We start from the raw sequence: 22,598 nt of genomic DNA, 5'->3' as shown, positions 1-22,598 counted from the left end.
TTTGTTTCTGGGGCTTGAGTCCTAATATAAAAGTCTTTCCCTACTTCTAGGTTATAAAGGAATTTACCCTTGTTTCATTCTAATACTTATGTAACTATATATATATATGATTCTATGCATTTGAATCTCTAATCCATTGAGTTGATTAAAAAAAATTCCTCACTAAAGGCAAGTGTGACCTTTTATCTTCAAAGTTTACGCTATTCTTGTTTCACAGGCAAATGCCAAAATCAGATGAACTACTCCAGTCAGCACTTCCAATTACAGAGTCCTGGAGCTCCTTGGTGGGAAGCAGCCAACTAGCATCCCTCCCAAGCCACAGCTCACAGCCCGAGGCTTTGTCCAGACAGAGCGCAGGAATTTAGGAGGGCTAGTTGGATACAATTTTGATACCTTCTCTTTGCGAAGCATGATAGTATCAACTACTTCCAGTCAAGAGTCTGTTAGCCTAAAACACTTCGGTGGAGAACTGAACTTGTTAACCCCACATGTACTAAGAGGATTCTGCCTGCCTCCTAGATTCTGGGAGCATCGGAAATCCTCACAGAGAAACAGCATGTCAACTGAAGGGGAAATCACCTGGAAAAGCCAGTGTTGAAGGAGCTAAACTAGGGCAGCCTCAGCGGAGAGGTGGCAGGTGCCCAGGGCGCAGGGGGAGTGGATGAAGTGCCCTAACCATTTTCTGATGGCCTGAGACAGATTCAGGGGCCCATCCTGGCCAGCGGATGCTGGTCGTGTGGCCGAGGAGTGCACTCAACCAACTGCTATATGCATCAAGGACATGCTGCTCAGCCAGACAGCCTAGCCCTTGCCCACTGCACCCCACCCCCACCTCCCACCTTACCTGTACCCGCCTGCCTCCTTCCCCTTCCAAAAGGCCCACTAAAATAATGAAAGCAAACAGGCAGGTGTGGACAGGTTCCAGGCATTATCTCATTTGAAGCTAACAATTTCACCATTATTAATTACCATTTTACAGATGAGGGAAGGGGGCTTTGAGAGACGAGGCAGCTTGTCCAAAGTCACAAGACTGGAAAACAGCGGAACAGGAGTGAGGCCTGCTCTGAGGCCAAAGCTCCCCAATACAGCTGGCTAGGGGACCGAGGCAAAGCTCCCTCCAAGGTCATTACCTTCAAGTTCTCATTGGCTCCCAGTTCTGTAACCTGCTACCCAAAATTTGAATTAAATGGATAGTCATTTTTTTTTATTTAGGGGAAAACCCTGCAACCTGCTACTACATGCCTGCTTCACGTGACAGAATATGACTGTCACCCGCACAGTCATTTTGGCAAACATGTTCACCCTGAATCAACCATGCCTCTGGCCCCATCCCCCAGTTTACAATACAGAAGGGGGATTGTGTAAAAAATCAAATACCACCTCAAAGACACAATCCAACAAATTCAGACCACTGGATGCTCAACAGACAACTGGCCTGGGTGCTTTAGGAAGACAACCCTATGGAGGAAAAATGGGAGGACAGCTTATTATAAGAGACCAGAGAGACACAATAAACAAATGTGCCACATGACCTGAACTGCATCTGGGATCAGGGAGATATGGAAGATATTTTAGGGACAACCTGAGAAATTAAATAGCCTGCATTTTAGATGGTACAGTGGAACGACAGTGCTCTTGGGTGTGGTAAATGGTCACACAGGGGACCCTCAGTCCTAGGAGAGTGTTTATGGATGAGCTGGCATGCTATCTACAGCTTTACTTTCAAGTGGTTCAAAAAACTGCACGTACACCACAAATACATATATGGAAACAATGCGGGAGACATCCCAATCCCCTGCCATCCCCAATCTAATCACTGCTTCGCTCCACCCCTGTAAGTTTTATGAACAGTTAAGAGTTCCAAGCCCCAGACCTGAGAGCTGGAGGTATCCTGCGGCCACCCCTGCACTCAGTGAGCACATATCATATACAGGCCCCAAGAACTCAGGGAGGTGAGAGACAGGGCAGCGCCCTCTTCAGGACAGACAATCTGGTTAAAGAACAGGCTGCTGCACCAGTTAGTAGGATGCTCTTGACCCAGTCCCTACCATTTCTCAGCAAAGAAAGGCTCTGCATGCCTGCAGCAGGCCTGTGAAGGACTGGAGGGGCTCCTCTGGGAAGGGGCCAGTCCACCTGCAGTCTTCTTTTGTGGGAAAGCTCAGAGTGAGGCCTCCCAGTCTTCTGCCCCAGGCGCCTCTTGAGGTAACCCCGAAACACAGCACCTGCCACACCTCGGGGTAGGTCGGTGTGGCACGTGAGGGGCAGGGTTCAAGGGTCCTCCTTCACCCCCAGCTCTGCAGTGACACCCGGGGTGAGGGGTGAGGACTCTGGGAAGCTCAGCGCCGTACCGAGACTTGGCCTCTGTTTTAGGAGGCGGCAGCAGCCAAGGTGATGCATCAGCTGAGCGCGGCCAGCTGGCTAACATGGGGGGGGGGGGGGGTGCGGATCTGAACAAACTTGCCCTGATCTCTCGGGATTTCAAAGCTCTGCATTAATTCTTGGAACAAGCCTGAGGAGTTCCCGGGATTGACATCACAAACTAACCAAAATGAGAACTGTTGAAACCCCACCTGAGGGAACTCAACAATGAAGGCCTTGTCGAAAGCGAAGTGCAAGGGGTCAAGGTCAAAGGGCAGGAGGAAGAAGGAAAAGGCAGGGTGGGGAGGAGGGAGGCAGCGGAATGCCGCCCCCAGCAGGCAGAGGCTCTGGGAAGCACTCAAGCCACAGGAGTCACCTGGCGTCAGGTGCTGAGACCCACGACCGGCACTTCCAAACAGTCATGGTCCCCGGAGGCAAGGAAAGCACTCCCTGCACGGGGAGGTGTACAGGGAAACTCGGAGGAGGGTCTGCAGCACACATGCAGTGGCCTCAGCCAGCCCCGCCTGGGGCGACACGCCCCCAAAGGAGCCTTCCCTGCGTGGCACCCTAAAGCTGGCACTGGAGCTCATGCAAAGGCGCGCATCTGCTTCACCTCCACTGGTTCCCAACCAATTTTGGTTATTTTAATAGCATGAAACCGGTTTCCAGGAACAGCGCACCACTCTTCACCAGGGTGCCTGTGTGAAATGAGGAGGAGGGACAACCTGGTCACAGCCCGGTCAGGGACGTTGACACTTTCCTCCGTCTTCTGCTTTAGACCTGTGGTCCTCCCGGCTTTCTCAAAGTGAAGGGCCCATGCAGCCACTGCATCCAGTGCAATGGAGCACTGGGTACTCAGCACATGGGGGGAAATAGGCAAAGACATGTACAGAACTCAAGACACCACACGGTCTGACAATAGGTCCTAGAAATCATGAAAGCTGAACATGAAACTCTTCCTTCTGCTCTAAGCCTAAGGAAATGGGCACTAAACTGCAAACACACACACGCAGAGGCCATCTACAATCCTTACAGCTGGGACACTGGGAATACACCCCGCTCCCGACTCCATCAGCCGCCCCCCCCCCCCCCCCCGCCTGCACTGTCCCACTCTGGCCATCCCTGCTGCCCCAACTGCTTTATCTATTTCTTTGATCCTGTCATGATCAGGAAGTAAATATACAAGTCTGTTAAGATGATCATTCACAGCCTTTAATGAGGGTCCACATTAGCATCCAGCAGAACTAAAAGATCTTTCATAGGACTCATACTCCACAACGTCTCAGACGGACTTTAGGAAGCTTGTAATAATCTATTTGCACAATAATGGCAAAATGTCATCTACAGGTCACCTTTGGAAGAGCCGCCTCTCATTTTCACAAAAGGAAACAGAGCTGGGGAGGTCATCTGCCCAAGATCAGAGAGCTGAGTACATCCATCTAACTTTCTGTGCTCGCTGCACTCCCCCATGTGTGAAGGGAAAAGAAACCATTATTTGCCACATGCTCTCAGCTAATGCTTTACACTGAGTACTGTAGGTTCTGACTGCCCACGGGATTACAGTTCATCATTAAAATATCTAACAACTTGATTTTTCAAAAATATATCAATTACCTTTATTAGTTGCAATCCTAAGTTAGTTTTCCTTAAAACAGTAATATTTCACTTTTACTGTTTATTCATCCATTAAAGCAACATCACTGCACTGCCAAATTAACCATACACATTAAATACCTGACATGTGCATCCCAACTCTTATCTGAGCCAGCACCGGCAAAGCGGCCAGCTCCGGCAGCATCGCCTTGGGGAGCCTCTGGAACAGACCCTGGGATGCTCACCCTCCACCCCATCCTGAGTAGGAGCCAGGTGTCCGAGTACCATGGACGGCTCCTCATGCTGAGATCTGACCACCCGCCTTGCTCTGCTGGAAATATTGGAGGAGGGGGTGTGCAGGGGAGGCAGTCTTGGGATTTCTGGCCACTCTTGGGATTTCTGCTCTTCTCTCACTCAACCTACAAGAAATGGGCCAAGGGCACAGGAGGTGGTTCCACTGGAGAGGGGAGACCTGGCCCTTGGGGCCCAGTGGAAGAAGGGGAAGAGCAGGAATGAGAGAAGTCAGAGCTCTAGTGGAAAGGGTGAAGGGTGGGGAGATGCAGAGGACACGGGGAGATGGGACACTCGAATATAGAGGTGCAGCAAACACACCCCAGAGTGACCAGCCAAGCAGGGAGGGGGAAACGCCCCTTACCCACCTCACCATCTCAGTTCACCTGTGCTCAGCAGACCCTCAAATATACAAAGGACAATCATTTACTGAAAAGAATGCATCTATAACAGCTTGAGGCTTTGCAGAGTTGGAATCCACAGCACTAAAAGCAAGGATCCCAGGCAAGAAAAAAGTGCTGTCAGCACAGAGAAGGAGAGCAAGAGTTAACCCAGTACAAGGAGGGCCAGGAACCCGAGGGGGTGACATCGTGGGGTGGGCTGCTCCCCCAACTCTCCCTAGGCCCAAAGGCAGCTGCTCAAATTCATTCAGTCATATTCTTTAATCAAGACACACAGGCACACCCATGTTTTCCTTTCCATTTTAGGATCAAAAGCAAGGACGGACCTCCAGAATGCAGGCTACAGCTGAATTCATCATTCAATGCTCCCCCCTACACAAACACACACTCACTCTGTCTCTGTCTCTCCCGGCTGCCCCCTGGCTAGCTACCTCATCCCACACAGGGACCCTAATATTCTCCTTCCTATTTCCCCTCCAGAATCCTTGCATGGATCCCCACTGCCTTTCTCTTGGATATCCCCGATGCCCTGAATCTGGCCCATCACCCCCTCCACACTGCACCCAAGTAATGTCTTTCGAGACGCAACCCCGTAGGCAAGTGCCCTGCCAATGGAGCCCCAGCAAGTTCCCTTGCCCCGCTGATAACGCCCATGCATCAGAGACTGGCCCACAGCCCGGCCTCTGGTCAAGGTGGGGGGGCCCTCACCCCCCAGGCTGACTTCCTGCCTTTGCCCCTGCCCTTCCCAGGATGGAAAATGCTCCTTTGACCCTGCTGGACCAGGAGCCCATTGAGTCTTCAAGACCCATCTCACATGCTGTCACCTCCCCCGGGACTCTCCCTTCAAATCCGCGGGACATCACCGCAAATCCCCGAAGGTGCAGGTGGCCGCCCCGTATGCTTCACAGCACACGCTCACCTCAACAACCTCCATTACTGGGTCCAGTCACCCAGTGCCTCATACACGAACTGTTCGTTGCGGATCTGTGGAACAGGTCCGTACTTTTCTCTTCTTTTCTTAGGTTAAGAGTATGGACACCACCGCACACTGTGACAACCATAGAAAACCCATATCCCAAGACAAAAACCACACCAAAGCCCCTCAACAGCACATATTCACTAATGTGGTTGGCAGACGTGACACCCACCTCCCAATTTACAGCTAGGCACACGGCCACACTGCAGTGAGGATGAGACCCACGGTTTCTCACACCACCCAGGGACATGGGTAGGGCTTTCCTGACACCTCCCCCCCCGCCCCCCCGGTGAAACAGAGCAAAGAAAGCTACACTCACCAAGCCCCTTGGGCACAGCATGCAGACACGCCCTCGTATTGCATGTTTGCACGTGCATACACACTGCAGCTCTGCATGTTGGGTTCCCAAGAGATCCCAGCAGGTGTTTCAAAAGTCCTCTCCTGTTCTTTCTCAGCTCAACTGCTGGGAGTGGGGATGAGGATGCACAGACCCAAGCTGTTCTGTTTAGGTCTCTTGTGCCCCGAGAATGGGCAAGACAGTCCTAAATGGGTGCCCTCCCGTAACTGAGAGTTCTCACCCAAAGGCCCCCACCCTCCCCTCTACGCCACCAGCAAGCAACTGTGCCTGCCGCTGCCAGGCTCAACTGTCAGTCAGGACTAGCCTCCTTGGCATAGGACCAAGGCATAGCTGCACACTGAATATTTTACCACAATAAAGACATATGCATTCCCTCTGCTTTTCAGATCAACCAGCAATTCTCAATCGTAAGCACTGCCCAATATACAGACGGTTTGTGCTACGAGTTCCCCAGTGAGTCAGCTGTTTAGAAAAAGAACAATTTCCCCCCCACTCTTCAGAGAACCAGTGGCCTGTGTACAAGGTAAGGCTCCGAGTCAGTCAACAAAAGCTTTTTAATACACTCTGGACTTGAAATGCAGAACCTTGAATGCTTTATCAAAAGACTGAAAGATGTTCCCAGCCAAATTTATCTACCTGGCTCTAAGAAAATATCTCAAGCGCTCCTTGGAACTCCCAGAACACATCCCCTCCCTGTTGCAGGTCAGTGACACCCTGCCCCTCCCCTCACAGATCCTCTACGGAGATGGTCCCTCTGGGGTAAGGGAGGTGCTCAGAATGGTGGCTGCAGGCAGTCCTGCAGGGGCTGGGGTTGGACAACTCCAAGAGCTGGGCAGCCCCCGCAGCCTTCCATTCATTGGCAGACCTGCCAGGGAGCTGCCCCGTCCCTTCCCAGGACGTTGCCTGCGCGGCAAAGCAGAACACTTTAACTCTGCTCACGGCTCTTCCCGTATTTCTCCTGTCCCCAAGTAAGGGCAGCCCTCTTGAGGGCCTGAGGATTCTGACTCTTCAGAATATAGTCCAAGATTCTCAAGCTGCCTTCTGTAGCTTTTCCCTCTTGTCCCCCCAGCAAGGAAGGCAGAGCCCTCCTCAGGCTGTCTCTAATGGGGCAGGGGACAGAACTCCCAAGTGCACTCTGCTGCCCTTCTGCTGGGGACAGAGGGTCCTGCCTCAGCAGGCTCCCCGCCGTGAGCGGAGCCAGGGGCAAAGCAGGAGGCTGTACTGTGATGAGGGTGGAAGAGGAGAGAGGAGAGGAATGAGCGGCCTGCAGGAGGAGGCAGGCAAGGACGGTTCTCTTCCTTCCTGTGCCAGCTCCACACCCATTTAAGCTGGGGGCTGGGGATGCAAGGTGAACCAGCCAGAGCCCTGGCACCAATGAGGGGAGCACAATCCAGTGGGAAAAGACACGAAAACAAAAAAGGACAAAGTGGACTAGGAGCCACATCAGAAGACTGTACACAGATGCATGTGTGGGGATTCAGAGGAGGCAACGAAGGAAGCCTTGGGGAGACAGGGATGCTTCCCAGAGGGGGAGGGACAAGCCGGGAGGATGAGCAGGGTTTACTGGTTGCTGGGGAGCACAAGCACAGGAGGGTGAAACAGCAGGCTCAGGGAGGACCTCAGCCCAGGGCAAGTGCAGGGCTCAGAGGCGGGCCCGGGAGGCAGCGGGACAGACAGCAAGGGACAAGCCTCAGGGTGGGCACAGTCAGATTTTACACATGGAGTGGGGCTGCAGCCTGGCAGCACGGAGGAAGATGCAAGGTAAGCAAGACAGCTGGGGGGACACAAAGTAGAGAGCAGACCAGCCCTGAAGGCAGGGAAACCCAGTGGGCACGAGCGGAGCGGTCAGGTCTGAACTAAAGGAAGGGGGGTGGAAGGGGATCCTGGAGAGAATAAGACCTGCCCGCCGGGGATCCGGAAGGAGCGGAGAGTGAGTCTGAGTCTCCAGCCTGCACAGGGCAGAGCCCTCCACCAAGAAAAGAAACACAGGGGTGGGGGTGGGCCACGGCCACTAGGACGCCCCACCTCCTGCCAGCTCCAGCCAGTCCTTCCAAGCAGCCCTGGGGGAGTGGCCTTGCTCCATGCCTCAGGGGGCTTCAGCATCCCGATTCAGCACCCCAATCTCACCTGCATCCAAACGTTGTCTGCAGCAAGGTTGTGATTCCCACGCAGAAGAAAATGGTCCCGATGAGCTGGCTGGTGGCCCACTGGTCATACCCCACACACATGGCATCGGCCAGCAGAAAGGGCACGGCGATGGTGCCACTGAAACAGGTCAGGTAGTGCTGTGGACGACAGCAGGTGGTCGGGGAGACAGCAAAGCTTCCTCGTGTTTCTGTCTGATCCTATCTGAACTGAGCCCCCTGTTGTTTTTAAAAAACGGCCCATGGGAAGAATCTCTGGTGTTCTGGGTACACTTGCCTACCCTGTGCCAAATCCTCTTTCTTCTTCAGCGTTTCTCCTTTCTATCTTACGGTTCACCTGAGTCCAGGACTGCACAGGTGAGGTTTTATTTATGTAACTGGGAATATCTTCTTTGTTCAAATGCTTTTTTAGCATCAATTGCTAAAATCTGAGATCTTTTTTCTCTAATCTGTTGACATGAATTGTGCTGCATGGGACCATTCTTGAAACCCTCGTTAGTCATGCTAGATTTGTCTTCTGGGATGTGATTTGCCAATATTTTATGTGGCATTCTACATCTATAGTCTTAAGATAATCAGTCTGCCTTTTTTATTTTTATTTTTTTTAATTCTCTCCAGCCTGTGGATTAAAGTTACACAAACTTCAATGCACAGGGTGTCTCCCATCTTTTTCTAGGGTCTAGCATTGTTTGACTATCATTAGGGAAGGGTTAAGGGTCTGTGGGAGCTGTGGGAACCCTCCAGAAAGTGCCCGTCCCCCACTCCTCCTTTGGGGCCCAGCCCCCACTCTTTCAGCCCCTGGCAGGACATTCCTGGCACTCACTGTTCACATCTCTTCCTCCCAGGTCTGTTTGTTCAGGTCCCACTTCTATTCTGCACTCCCTACTTTCCTTCCCAAGTTTCCCGTCTCTGCTCAATGTTTGCCAAAATAGGTTGCCTACAGCCCGACGCTCCACTCTACAACACTATTAGGTGTTCTAGGCGGGGAACACAATGTTCTTGCCCAGGACTTGCAGAGCTGCTCACAAGCTTAAGAGCACTGAGGATCGTCAAGAAAGGCATGACACACGCAGGGTTTCCCGATCCTATTTGACCAGGGAATACTTCTTCTAGAGACATCTGTAATATAAACATTTCCAAAAGTGAGTTTCCTGAACCTGATTCAGGATACTCAGTCCAAGTTAAAGACCACTTAGCTCCTTTGGCTGTGACTCTTCCTTTACTAGACACCTTTCAGTCCAGGTGACCAAGTACTTTGATGCCTGTGTGGGAGGTGGGGGCAGGGGTGCGGAGAGTGCTGGGAACCGGACCAAAGCATCAGGTGTCTGCAGGGACAGCCCCACCTCTAAGTGACTACACCTGTCTGGGCAATGGGACCAATTTTCTCAGCATCTGAAATACCTCAGGTTGAACAGCTCATTCCAACTTCAGAAAGGAAGAAAGGAAAGTCAAACCTCAGAAGAGAGTCTGGGTTAAAACAACCAAGGCAGATACAGGCCAGGGGGACAGGGGGACAGGGGCCTTCTCCAAAGTCCCCCCTCTAATCCCTAAGAGGGGAAAGGGTACTGAGAGAGGGGAGAAAAATACCGAAGATGCAGGAGCTCTGCGTCAGCCTGAGTCACCTCCTGCCTGGGCCCCCCTTGTCTGGTGGCTTGCCCACTGTGCTCCCACGGCAATCCGCGGCAGACGAAGCCTCTATGACAGCACCGTGTCCCTTCCCATACAGAGAACACTGGAACCTCCCATGTACGTCCCGGCCAACAGGGCACTTCTCGGTGTCTCCCATGTTTCATGGCAGAACTGACCATGACTGGACTGCATGACTAGGAATGAAGATCAAAACTTCTCTTCCCTCCCTTCCTGCATTCTCCCCTCTTTCTGTATCTCTACGGTCCTTCCTCCTTCCTGCTACGTCACTCATCTTGCTCATTCCTTGAGCATTTTCCTTCCTTTGGGCCCAGGGTCAACCTCTTCCTCCTGTTCTTTTTTTCCTTTCACTACTATGAAATGGATGCTAATGAGTCCCAGTCACCATTCTTAAAAGAGTAATTTAAAGTTGTCCATAAATAAAAATCAAAATTCAATTTTTAAAGAATCCAGACAGACAAGTCGAACGTCTGCTGGTGGTTACATCCTATGGGAACCATCTTACCTGTAACCCCAGAAATATGCACAGGTACCAGGGAGGGACGTCTTCTATGGTATAAATCATGTCCGATCTCTGGGGGTCTAGACTGCCAGTGCTATCCAAAGTTTCGGCAAGAGAGCTCTGTGAGTGACAGGGAGAAAAGGAATTGTTTAATAAAAGCGAGGACCAATAATAAACTCCACTCGATATACGCCACGGTTACAGAAAAACAACTTTATAAAGTGGTGGCCAGTCTCTTGTAAAAATAAGCCTTGGCTGCCTTTGATGCAATGCTCAACACACACAGCGAGACAATCTGTCCTCAGAGTTTGGGGGCTCAGTATCCCTTATCATTGACTCATCCCCAAGAGCACCCAGCTTGCTCAGTTTCTCTCCATGCCTGGGGAACCCCTATGTAGAGAGTGATGCTCCCAGGTTGAGCCCACAAAGTGATACCTTGGCATGAGTAGTCCTTGAGTGGTGCCCCAAAGGAAAAAACGTTATAAAATGCTAACCACTTTCAAACAGAGAGCACTAATCTGACCCTTCTACTCTAACCCATCTCTGCAAGGAGAAAGATCTTTGTACTTTAAAAAAAAAAAAGTCCTACACCTTCCTATCAAAACACTTCTGCTTATACACATGGTGAGTGAAAAGAGCAAAATTCAAAAGGACAGATATGAGGATTCCAATTTTGTTTAAAAACAGACTAAAGATATATTTATAGTTTAGGGGACCAGTGGGGTTTTTTTTCCTCCCTTCTCTTCCCTCCCCCCACCATTACTACAGACTTCTAAAAATATTAAGTGTTGCATGCTTTTTGAGCCAAAATCTTCACAAAGACTGGACACTTTAGGTTATAGTTTAGATATTTTCAGTCAATGTCTGCATTACTTCTCAGCTAAACAGAATACTCAAGGTAACCTCAAGTTCTCCCACATACCCTCAAAACTGCTCTGGGTTCTAAAACTCTATGAACAATTTCTTAGAATCCAAGATGGGCATTTTTTTTTTTTAAGTCTTTCGTAACTTAAAAAAGTGCCTAACAGGGGCACCCAGGTGGCTCAGTTGGTTAAGCAACTGCCTTCGGCTCAGGTCATGATCCTGGAGTCCCGGGATCGAGTCCCGCATCGGGCTCCCTGCTCGGCAGGGAGTCTGCTCCTCCCTCTGACCCTCCCCCCTCTCATGTGCTTGCTCTCTCTCATTCTCTCTCTCTCAAATAAATAAATAAAATCTTTAAAAAAAATATAAAAAAGTGCCTAACAGGAAACAAAAGTCAAAGATGTTCCACAAAAAAGGGTGATGACCTTCTGACTATATCTAGCCCGACTTGTGCCCTCTTGTCCATGGATATGGTCCGCAGAAAGACACTGACTCCCTGTTTGTCAATCAATTTCCCGTGCAGAGGCAGACGGGGATTTGGGGGGCCAAATACCCTTGAACAAAAGAAATGGTACAATTAAGCCTCACCTTTCAAAGCCTAAAGGTAAATAAATGTCTGATGTAAGTTGACATTTGAGCTAATCCAAACAAGAACTGAGGGTGACCTTTCAGAGAATTTTGTCTTCCATTCTAAACAACAGATACTGGCAGATTTGCATTCAGAGTTAAAATGGATTGCATATGCCTTTTAAAAATCTGTTGGCAGGGGTGGTAGAGAAAGCACATGTGTGTGAAAAGTATGGTATGTGCTAATGTGCAGGAAAGGATTAACTCAGCAGGCCTGGGTTGTCCAAGCCCCCACACATTTCAAAAAATGGCTTGGTCCTTGCCTGGCAATTGGTAGACAACCTGGATTGGTAGACAATCCTTGGAATAGCCTGCTTTTTTTTTTTAATTTTTTTTTTTTTTAATTTGTTTATTTGAGAGAAATAGGAAGGGGGAGAGAAAGCAAGCAAGCAAGCAGGGAAGAGCGCAGGGGGGAGGGAGAGCATGGAGTGGAGCCCGACTCGGGGCTCGATCACAGGACCCTGAGATCATGACCTGAACGGAAACCAAGAGTCAGATGTTCAGCTGACTGAGCCACCCAGGTGCCCCACGGAATATCCTACTCTTAAGAATGTGTCTAGGTGGGGCGCCTGGGTGGCTCAGTCGTTAGGCATCTGCCTTCGGCTCAGGTCATGATCCCAGGGTCCTGGGATCGAGTCCTGCATCGGGCTCCCTGCTCAGCGGGAGGCCTGCTTCTCCCACTCCCCCTGCTTGTGTTCCCTCTCTCGCTGTCTCTGTCAAATAAATAAATAAAATCTTTTAAAAAAAGAAAAAGAAGTGTGTCTAGGGGCGCCTGGGTGGCTCAGTCAGTTGAGCATCTGACTCTTGGTTTCAGTTCAGGTCACGATCTCATGGGTTGTGGGATTTGTCCCGCACTGGGCTTCAGGCTTAGCACCGAATCTGCTTGAGATGCTCTGTCCCTCTCCCTCTACCCCCTCCACTCACACATAATCTCTCTCTTAAATGAATCTTCAAAAAAAAGAATAAGCTTTTAAAAGTCAGAATAGAACAAGGAAAACATAATATAGGAATTGAAGAAATAAAAAAATTTCCAAGAACTATCCCATGTTTGCAAATTAGAAAGACCCACCAACTACTCAATTAATTAAAAACTATTCAGATATTTTGGAAGGCAGCCATGATACCACCAATGTTGCTCAGACTCGGGTATTTTGAAAACTCAATAAAACAATCAACTGTATTAAGAAAGACTTTAGGGCGCCTGGGTGGCTCAGTTGGTTAAGCATCTGCCTTTAGCTCAGGTCATGATCCAGGGGTCCTGGGATGGAGTCCCGCATCAGGCTCCCTCCTCAGCAGGGAGCCTGCTTCTCTGCCCCCCGTTCCACTTGTGCTCTCTCTTGCAATCTCTGTCTCTCTCAAATATTTTTTTCAAAAAAAGACCTTAAAACAAATTTAAGAACAAAGGGAAATAAAACATGTTGACAGAATCTGGACAGAATTTTTTTTAAAAGGAATAAGAAGTGGAAGTGGTAAGAGCACAGGAGAAAACAGACATGAATAACAGAGTAAGGGGCACAGGCTGGAAGTGGAAAAAAAAAAGAAATCAAACAATGTAAGAGAGGGGCACCTGGGTGGCTCAGTCATTAGGTATCTGCCTTCGGCTCAGGTCATGATCTCAGGGTTCTGGGATCGAGCCCCTCATCAGGCTCTCTGCTCAGCAGAAGGCCTGCTTCTCCCACTCCCACTCCCCCTGCTTGTGTTCCCTCTCTCACTGTGTCTCTCTCTGTCAAATAAATAAATAAAATCTTAAAAAAAAAAAATGTAAGAGAAAAAAGGATTAGAGAGAAATGATAGCTGAAGAAGGCAGGCAAAGGAGATCCAAAATATGTCTCATTAGAGCCCTCAAATAAGAAAACAGAAAGAATAGACTGAAACAACAACAAAAAAATAGAATTCAAGACAGCTTTCCTAAAGTAAAAGGATTTTTAATGCTAAATACTCCAGGTGACAGAAAACACTGGCCCAGAATGGTCAACATCAAAACATATCTAAGTAAAGTTACTGAATATCAAAAATAAAGAATCCAAAAAACAGGCAAAAAGATCAAGATGCTGATAAAAAGAAGAAAACAAGACTGGCCTGATTTCTTCACAGCCACAATCAATACCAAAGAATCAAAGAGTAGCAACAATAAGGTAGGACTCAATTATTCTCTTACCTTTGTACTACACAATTTTCCAAACATATACAAAGGTGGAAATACGGAATGCCCACCTCATACCTCTCTCCAGCTTCAAAAATTACCAATGCTGTATTTTTGTCTAATCTATTCCAAGGGAACTTCCTTTTTCAAGAACTGCCGGTACCTTAATTTTAAAGAGAATCCACAAGGATTCAAAGTTTAAAAAGGTCTTTAATTTTAAAAATAAATCTCAACATTATGAAAATAAGTTTATCTTCTATTTAACAAACTTGGTGACAGTTGCAACTGCACAGCTGTTGAAACAATGGGCAGCAAAAGACCCCAGTGCCAAGCCAGGTGGGAGGGATATGCCAAGTGGGTACACATTATAACTAGTTCACTTGTGACTATTTTCACATTTTGGCAATCTCTGCTTCCTAAAAACCTTGTGCTATTTTACATTCCCCTGTCCTCTGTGCAAGGGCCCTGGGAAGTTACATGTTGTAATAACCCCATTTTACAGATGAGGAGGTAGAGACTCTGAAGGGCTGAGTGAGTTGCCCAGGAGTTGGACAGGCTGTCCACAAAGGCTGCATTTGCCACCATGTTACACGGCCTCCCAGAAGGACAGGGTCGCTCTTTAGAAATTACCAGAAACTGACTTTCTGAAACTGTGATTAATAGTGATTTGCCCAATACCACTGCAATCACTTCACATGCTCCTGTAAACACATTTTGCGGGGAAGGTGTAAAGCAACAAAACGCTGATATTTGAATGGGAACATCTAAACCATTTACTTGTAGTTACTTCATTCTTGTTCTAAATACCCTCACTATAAACAAAGTTCAATTCCTTCAACATCCCTCACAGAAGAATCCCAGTAATAACGAGGTCAAGTTCAGAACATACTGGGCATGGGTCCCAATGCTATCTTACAGATTCATGGTTCGTGATTCAAGGCATTATCCTTCAGGTCCTTTCAGGAATAAATCCCTTTGAGCACATTCCAAGATGGGTATCTTGTAGCTAACACCATATTAACCTGCATTTACCATAAGGAGCTCAAAAGTATTAAGAGACACCAGAAGTCAAGTCTTGTATAAAATACGTGAATATATGACAACTAATAGCTCACTATAATTAGGAAAACAAACATGAATATGGAGATCACATGGGGTGATCTCTCTGGCCCCCACTCCTCCTGTCTCTCCTGCAAGGTCCCAGTGTTAGTTAATTCACGATGAAGTGTTCAGAGACAGCCTTTCCATGCCCTCAAAGAGGCAAGATCCCAAAGGGCAGCATCCTCTGAAGTTTTGTTTGCACAAATTCAAGACAGCAGGGGACCTAAATTTCATCTTCTTTTTCTCTAAAACAGGAATAGTGGTAGCACCTTTCTAACTGGGTTGTGGTGAGAGCTAAATGTGACCTGTTGCTTGAATCATAGAGCCCAAGGTCTGGACCATTAGCACCGTTCAACACATGGTAGCTGTTCTCCCAAAACCTGTCATTTCATAAAATAAGAAAAGCAGCCAGCGAAACAGGAAGATATCCTATCTCACTAGTATTCAAGGAAATACTAATGTATCAAAGTTTAGACAGTGAAAAAGATTTTCAAACAGGCAAATAAATGTCTAGCATAAATGTGCTAAACATTTTTTTCTGCCCACAGTTCACTAGCACCAGTAGAAGGTACTGTTAGAGATGTTAAAAAGCCCTGAATATTAATGCTTTTTGCTATTCATTTCAAAAGATGACCATCATTTCCTAGATAATGGAGGAGGAAGTCCAAAATCATGACAGCTTATACCCTGAAAACTCAGACTAAGGGCCCAGTACATGAAAATTGGATCCAGCCTAACGAGTCTGTGAATTCAGAAGCACTCTGCTACAAGATGTATCACTTGGATGCTGAGACCCAAGCAGGCCAGGTGGTGGCTCCCTGCCCAGATCCTGCTCTGTGGGCTGTGTCTCCGCGGCTGACGTAGACATCAGTCAACATGTCAACAGTGCCTACTTGAATTCTTGCACTCTGAGGAGCACCTTAGAATCCAAGACCACAGGAATTTTAACATCTCAGCATGAACTTAATTAGCCTCCATAAGATTTATAATAGCTTGACGAAATTTATAATAGCTTGACCAAAAAGCAATATTGGTCAAGATAGCCAAAAATGGAAAAAAAAACTACACAGACACAAAAATTTGATTTTTCCAGAATTTCAATATAATCTCCTTTTTCTTTATCATTTTAGTGATTACACTGTAAACTTATGGTGTTAATACCCAACCTGGGTACTATATTTGCATGTATCAACTTTCTAGTGGTCTGTTTCTAGAATATTAAGTGAACACTATCTAGAATATTAAGTGTACACTATCTAAAGTACAATCCAGGGGCACCTGGCTGGCTCAGTCAGTAGAGCATGCACCTCTTGATCTCAGGGTTGTGAGTTCAAGCCCCACAGTAGGTGTAGAGCTTACCTTAAAAAAGTACAATACAGTTCTAGAATATAATGCTTCATTATAGAAACTGATTAAATTAGTAAATTTTCACAGTGAAAATAAAAAATGTGCTTTAAAAGTCTACCAAATTAGGGTGGCCTGGGTGGTTCAGTCTTTTACGCATCTGACTCTTGATTTCAGCTCAAGTCATGATCTCGGGATCGTGGGATCGAGCCCTGAGTCAGGCTCCGCACTGGGCATGGAGCCTGCTTAGGATCCTCTCTCTCCCTCTCCCTCCGCCCCGCCCTCCTCTCCCTAAAAATATAAAAAATAAAAAAATAAGAGTCTACAAAGTAAAACTCAAATGAAATTGAGATGTCTTAGAGCTGCCATGCAATCTGAAAATACCCTATAGTCAAACTTTTCATGTATTAAGCACAGTGACCGACCCAAAGTAAAAAAAGAAATCAAGACATCTGGATCCTCTTTGGGCAGGCCTCTCCTGGCCTCCATGAATAAGGTCACACAGACTGACCTCAAGGAGACCGGATGAGGCAAAAAAAAAAAAAAAAAAAAAGATCCTCCCCGCCTCAGCATGTGATTTCCATCACTCTGTTCATTGTCATAGTCTACACTGGCTTCTCTTATTCTCTTTTACCGCAACGGAGTCTGTACCAGGCACGATACTAACTTTTTTTTAAAGATTTTATTTATTTATTTGAGAGAGAGAGTGAGAGAGAGAGAGAGAGCATGAGAGTGGGGTGAGGGACAGAGGGAGAAGGAGACTCCCTGCTGAGCAGAGAGCCCGATGTGGGACTTGATCCCTGGACTCCAGGATCATGACCTGAGCTGAAGGCAGACGTTTAACGGTTTAACCAACTGAGCCACCCAGGCACCCCAGGCACGAAACTAATAACCACCTATGTTACTATTTCATTTAATCCTAACAAACTGAACAGACAGATGCTGACATTTTTATTCCCATTTTGGCGATGAGGCACCTGATACCCAGAGAGCTTAAGTAACCCTCTTGGGGGCACCTGGGTGGCTCAGTTGGTTGAGCGACTGCCTTCGGCTCAGGTCATGATCCTGGAGTCCCGGGATCGAGTCCCGCATCGGGCTCCCTGCTCGGCGGGGAGTCTGCTTCTCCCTCTGACCCTCCCCCCTCTCATGCTCTCTGTATCTCATTCTCTCTGTCTCAAATAAATAAATAAAATCTTAAAAAAAAAAAAAAAAAGTAACCCTCTTGGGATCTGGGTCACATTAGCATGCAGACCTGAGTCCAGACTCACATTCTGAACCACCTCCCTCAGCATCCTGGATGAGGCCTTTAAAAATAAGGACTGATATGGGTCTCACCTTAACTGCCATCAAGACAATTACCAATTAAGCCACTTCCACTCCTCCTCATCCCCTTCTATTTCCATTATGAAGAGAACACACCCACTCGGAAGGGTAGAGACGAGCCCCCAGGAAGGACAGCCACGCCCTGTACCGGGCCTAGGACACAGGGAGGAGGCTGGGGCACGGGGGTACCTTTTCTGCGATGCCATTCTCCGTCGTGTAGATTGCCATGAGCTCCGTGTCTTCATTGTCCTGTTCACCGCTGGACGTGGCACCTCCATTTATCACCACCTGCAGAAAAACACTTCACTTATAGGTTGTTTCACCGCACACCGCTGTCACTTCATAAAATGGAATGGAAACATTCTCCTCAGACGCCTTTTGTAATGCTCGTAACAGACACCAGCTGTGTGTTTTTCGCCTACCAAATCAGCCAAGTTTCCAGTTTTCCTAAAGCAAACGCCGGACACGTGTGCACTGCATCAGCGACCGTGTGTCTCTGACGGGGGGAGAGAAACGCCCCGCGGGTCCCACAGGCGGAGGCCGGAAGGAGCACCCACAGAAAGCCCGGGGAGCGGGGCCCGCAACGCCCTCCGAGGCCAAGAGGGCGCAGCTGCTTCTCTGGGCGGCGGGAAGCATCCTGAGCTGCCTTGGTCGAGATCCCTTCGCAAGTCACCGCGTGATGACGATTCTGAGCGGCGTCCCCCGGAGATGCAACTCGCGCACTGCTGATCACCTAACGTGCTGACGTGCTGACGTGCTGACGTTTCTCACCGTGGTTACTATGCAAACCAGCCTGCCGGCGCAGGCGCAGACAGGCGGTAACGTGTGGCACTGGACAGGTGTGGGGGCTCTTCCTGCCGACAAAATCTAGCTTCTGGGCCCTCAAAGTAAGGACCAGAATTCATCCCCACCCCTCATGCCTGCCCTGGTGAGGCGCATGGAGTGATCTTAGGTCCTGGAAGCCTGTAGCAAGAATCAAAACATTTTTACTCTTGTAGTCAAATGGCTCCATTTCTAGGAATCCATCTTGAAAAATTAATCCTGAAAAATAACTATGCATGGGGCGCCTGGGTAGCTCAGGTCATGATCCTGGAGTCTCGGGATCGAGTCCCGCATCGGGCTCCCTGCTCGGCAGGGAGTCTGCTTCGTCCTCTGACCCTCCCCCCTCTCATATGCTCTCTGTCTCTCTCATTCTCTCTGTCTCAGATAAATAAATAAATAAAATCTTTAAAAAAAATAAATAACTATGCATGAATAGCAGCACAACTATATTTTTAAAATACAGAGAAAAAAAGACAAAGTACATAAAAAGTTTAGCATCTGGTATTGTAAAGTATACTAAAGAGAAGTAAAAGATGAGTGACAGAGTAAGAGATGGTCGAGCGCAAGGTCTATAGCCCACCAAGGTCGGTATCAGTAGTTGGTAAAGAATACCTGCAAATCAATAAAACAATCCACAGGAAATGGGCAAGTGACAGGAAGCTACAACTCACAGGAAAAAATTTAAATATCTAAAACACATGATTAGCTGTCCAACCTCATTTAAAATTACAGAAATAAAAATTTTCATTTTTTAACATAAATTAGGGGGATATTTCAAAAGATGAATCTAGTGTTGACCAGGGTGTGCGGAAAAAGCTACTCTGAGTTATCAGAGAGATTACATTCTTGGTGGACTGGCCTTTGTGGAAGGTAATTTAGCACCAGAACAAAACAGGCATTTTTTGGATCCACCAATTGCACTCACAGAAACTTATCCTCCAGAAATATCCATGCAAATGGTATGTGCATTCAAGACTGATGACTGATATTTAAAATGCTGAATCTCTGGAAACAACCTAAATGTTCATCCAAAAAAAAAAAGACATTACAACCAATGGGGAAAAATAAAGATGAACATTGTGAGATATATCCATTTCAAATATAATGCTATTGAAAAGAATTAAAAAAGAAAAAATAAAACTAACGTACTGACAAGGAAAGAACTCCAAAAAATACTGTTTCTTAAAAAAGTCACAAAACAGTAAGCCTAGAATTATCCTAATTAGGCTTAAAAAAAAATCTTAATAACCTCTCTTGTCTTAAACACTTGGGAAAGGATGCAGAAAGGCCCCAAACCAAAAACAGGAAGGCTACCCTATGGACAAGGAGTAATGATGGGCACACCTTTCATTTTTACTCCCAATCCTTCTTTAACATTGAGGTCTTTTATAATCGGCATGTATTTGTGTGTTATTTGTATGCTGCTTTTTTTAAATGAACAATAAAAAAGATGTCCACCAAAATATTAATCGTGGTTGTCTTTAATCAGTGGGGCCATTTTCACCTTTTCCCCTTTATATATTTTGGAATTTCCTATAATGAGGACAACTACTTTTTATAACGGGGAAGAAATTATGAAGACTAAAGATCTAATAAGCAGCATAGCTTAGATTGAGGAGGTCCAAAGACATTTCAATCCCTTCTTTTTTAAACAGTTGAAAAAATCAGGCAGTGAAAAATTAAACTTCTTATACAGATTACTAACCCAAGTATGAGGCTACTTTAAAGAATGCCAGAGATCTGCACTAACTAGTACATAATTTTTACAGGGCAGCGTTTTCTTATGGCACTTCAAATATTTATTTCTAGAACTACCTCTTAAGTCACAAGATGGGTTTTTACACAAGCTATCTAGGTTTGGGACATTTGTTTGCCCGTAAAACCAGCTGCCAGCAAGATATACCTTCCCAGCCAAGTTCAAGTCCACAACAGGAAACTCTAACTATCAGAGCCACGCTCCAAGTCCTATCATAGCAGTGCTCAGCCCACAGAGATGCCAAGACGTACACACACTCAGGATGAACTCTCTTACAACAACAACGCTCAGTTACTAAGTCATCAAAGAAACCCAGACCTGATTCAAAGTCCTATCCTGGCTAAAAACCCCCTTCATCTGCACTCATGGCCAAATGAACAACTTCTCCGTGGGGAAGGGGGTTCCTTCAGGGGGATGAAAAGGTTTTGGAATTAGGCAGCGGTGATGGGTGCACAACACTGTGAACGTGTGAAATGTCTCTGAATCGTTCACTTTAAAATGGTTAATTTTGTTAACCATTTGTGTGAATTTCACCTCAATGATTTTTTTAAATTCATATACCCGCACCAAACAGGAGATTTGGGCAGGATTTATCAATCTCCATGCCTTTTCGGACTTATTCCACACACACACTCACAATAAGTACCATAAGATGCAAATGCTTCCCAGCCTAGGCAAAGGCTCAATATTCATTCGATGAACTGTCTGAGCACCTGCTGTGCCCAGGCCATGGAGATGCAGTCCTGCCCCCCCCCCCCCCCCGCCCAAGGAGCGCCACCTGGAGCAGGTGCCGGGCTCAGGAATTCTGACTGGACACAAGGCCCCCAGCAGGGAGCCATGAAGCAGTGGCAAGCACAGGCGGGCCACGACCGGACGTGCCCTGTGGATGGCCGCTCTGCCGGCAATGGGACTGAAAGGGCGAGGTGCGGTAAAGGGCACGGTGACAGGAACAGAGGCAGGCAGACCAGTATGTGGCTGCTGCCGGGCACTAGAGACAGTGGCCTTGGCCAAGGTATGAACAGTGCAGTGCTCTGGGAAAGGTAGTGTGGTTCAGGAGAGAGCAAGGATGTGGCCCTAATGCCCCTGGAGACTGCCCGGATGGGAGCAGAGCCTCGCAGCTGCTTGGGGTGGGCACCCGGCAGACACCACCGCGGTCCGATGGGCAACACGCTAGCCCTGCCCTGAATGCCGGGGCAGGGGGAAAGCATCCAGGCCACTGTCCAGTTCAATCGCCTGGGCCCTGGGCAGATGTGGGTCCCAGCCCCAAAGAGACTGGTGCAGGGACGGGCAGAGAAACAAATTGGTACAAGAGCAGTGTTTGCAAGCCAATCCAAAAGGTGTTTGATTCCTAGAAACCACATAGGACGCTTACTTCCCCAGGCCAGCGTTGGATGTTTATTTAACTATAAAGATGACTGACCTAAATCACCTAACCATGATTTCTAACATATTTCCACAGGTCAAGCCATCCCCGGGGACCTCGGAGCCCACCTTCCATCCCCATCAGCCTCCCGTTCCAGAGCTGCACTGCTGCCCTCCACCTGGGCCACCCTCATCCCCAAGGGGAGAACATGTCCTGTCCCACCACGTCCTGGAAGGCAGGAGGTTCTGGAGCAAGCAGCAGGTGAACCAAGTTTCTACTGAAGGGAGAGGGGGATCTGGCACCGGAGAGAGGCAAAGGCGACAGGAGGTGGGGACGCCCACCAGGGCGCCCGTCTGACCCGTGGCCTCCCCTGAGAGTGCGTGCAGGAAATGACCAAACATGACTGGAAAAATAAAACACTGGTTTGTTTTACTAATGTTTCCTTTGGTTTATTAAATTAGCTATTCTGATGATTTAGGATTTTTTTCAAATGTGAAATTTAAAAAAATCAAATGTTAAAATCCGTTCTTCAGGAAAGGCACAGACTTTTTTTTTTTTTAAGAGAAAGAGATTAAAAAAAAACGTTCCTGATCAAAGCTTCACATTTTTGAATCTCTAAATATTATTTCAACTGGGAAATAAAACACGAGTTGGAAAGCTTCTTAAGCTTAATAAAACAGGTTTTCTTTTGTGTTATTAATAGCATGGCCGCTAACAACTGGATCTTGGTATCTTTCATCTTAGGAAACTGATCTAGTTTTTATTTAAAAAAAACAAAAAACAAAACCAGCAGATTACTTTTGGGAACAAGATGTCCTTTCTGCCCCCCCGCCCAAACAATTTGAAACCAGATTTGATGGCTTTAAATTTTTCCGCTAAACCAATATTGTATAATCACTCCATCAGCTGTGAATCAAGCAGGTTTTCTCTGCCTACATTTGTCCAGCTGATGGCTTGTTCCCAATATGCAAGGCTAATATGGTCTCTG

At 47.4% G+C, this 22,598-nt stretch overlaps 1 protein-coding gene across 6 annotated transcripts in view; it reads right to left on the bottom strand.

Moving 5' to 3' along the window:
• Positions 1-22,598, bottom strand: part of SLC23A2 (solute carrier family 23 member 2) — a 144,752-nt gene that overhangs the window by 40,628 nt on the left and 81,526 nt on the right. For 5 of the 6 annotated variants that reach the window (XM_035005892.1, XM_035005896.1, XM_035005893.1 and 2 more), the window contains 3 exons: positions 17,859-17,957; positions 10,274-10,390; positions 8,105-8,262 (listed from right to left, as the gene is read on the bottom strand). In XM_035005892.1, the coding sequence (XP_034861783.1) occupies positions 8,105-8,262; positions 10,274-10,390; positions 17,859-17,957 (374 nt within the window). Of the gene's footprint in view, positions 1-8,104; positions 8,263-10,273; positions 10,391-17,858; positions 17,958-22,598 lie in introns of those variants that run through there. The other variant, XM_035005897.1, reaches the window with a different exon arrangement.

This window comes from Mirounga leonina, unplaced genomic scaffold (assembly GCF_011800145.1).
Source record: "Mirounga leonina isolate KUSES-001 unplaced genomic scaffold, KU_Mleo_1.0 Mir_150, whole genome shotgun sequence".
In the NCBI taxonomy this organism is placed as follows: Eukaryota; Metazoa; Chordata; class Mammalia; order Carnivora; family Phocidae; genus Mirounga; species Mirounga leonina.
This window is presented reverse-complemented; position numbering and strand designations above follow the sequence as displayed.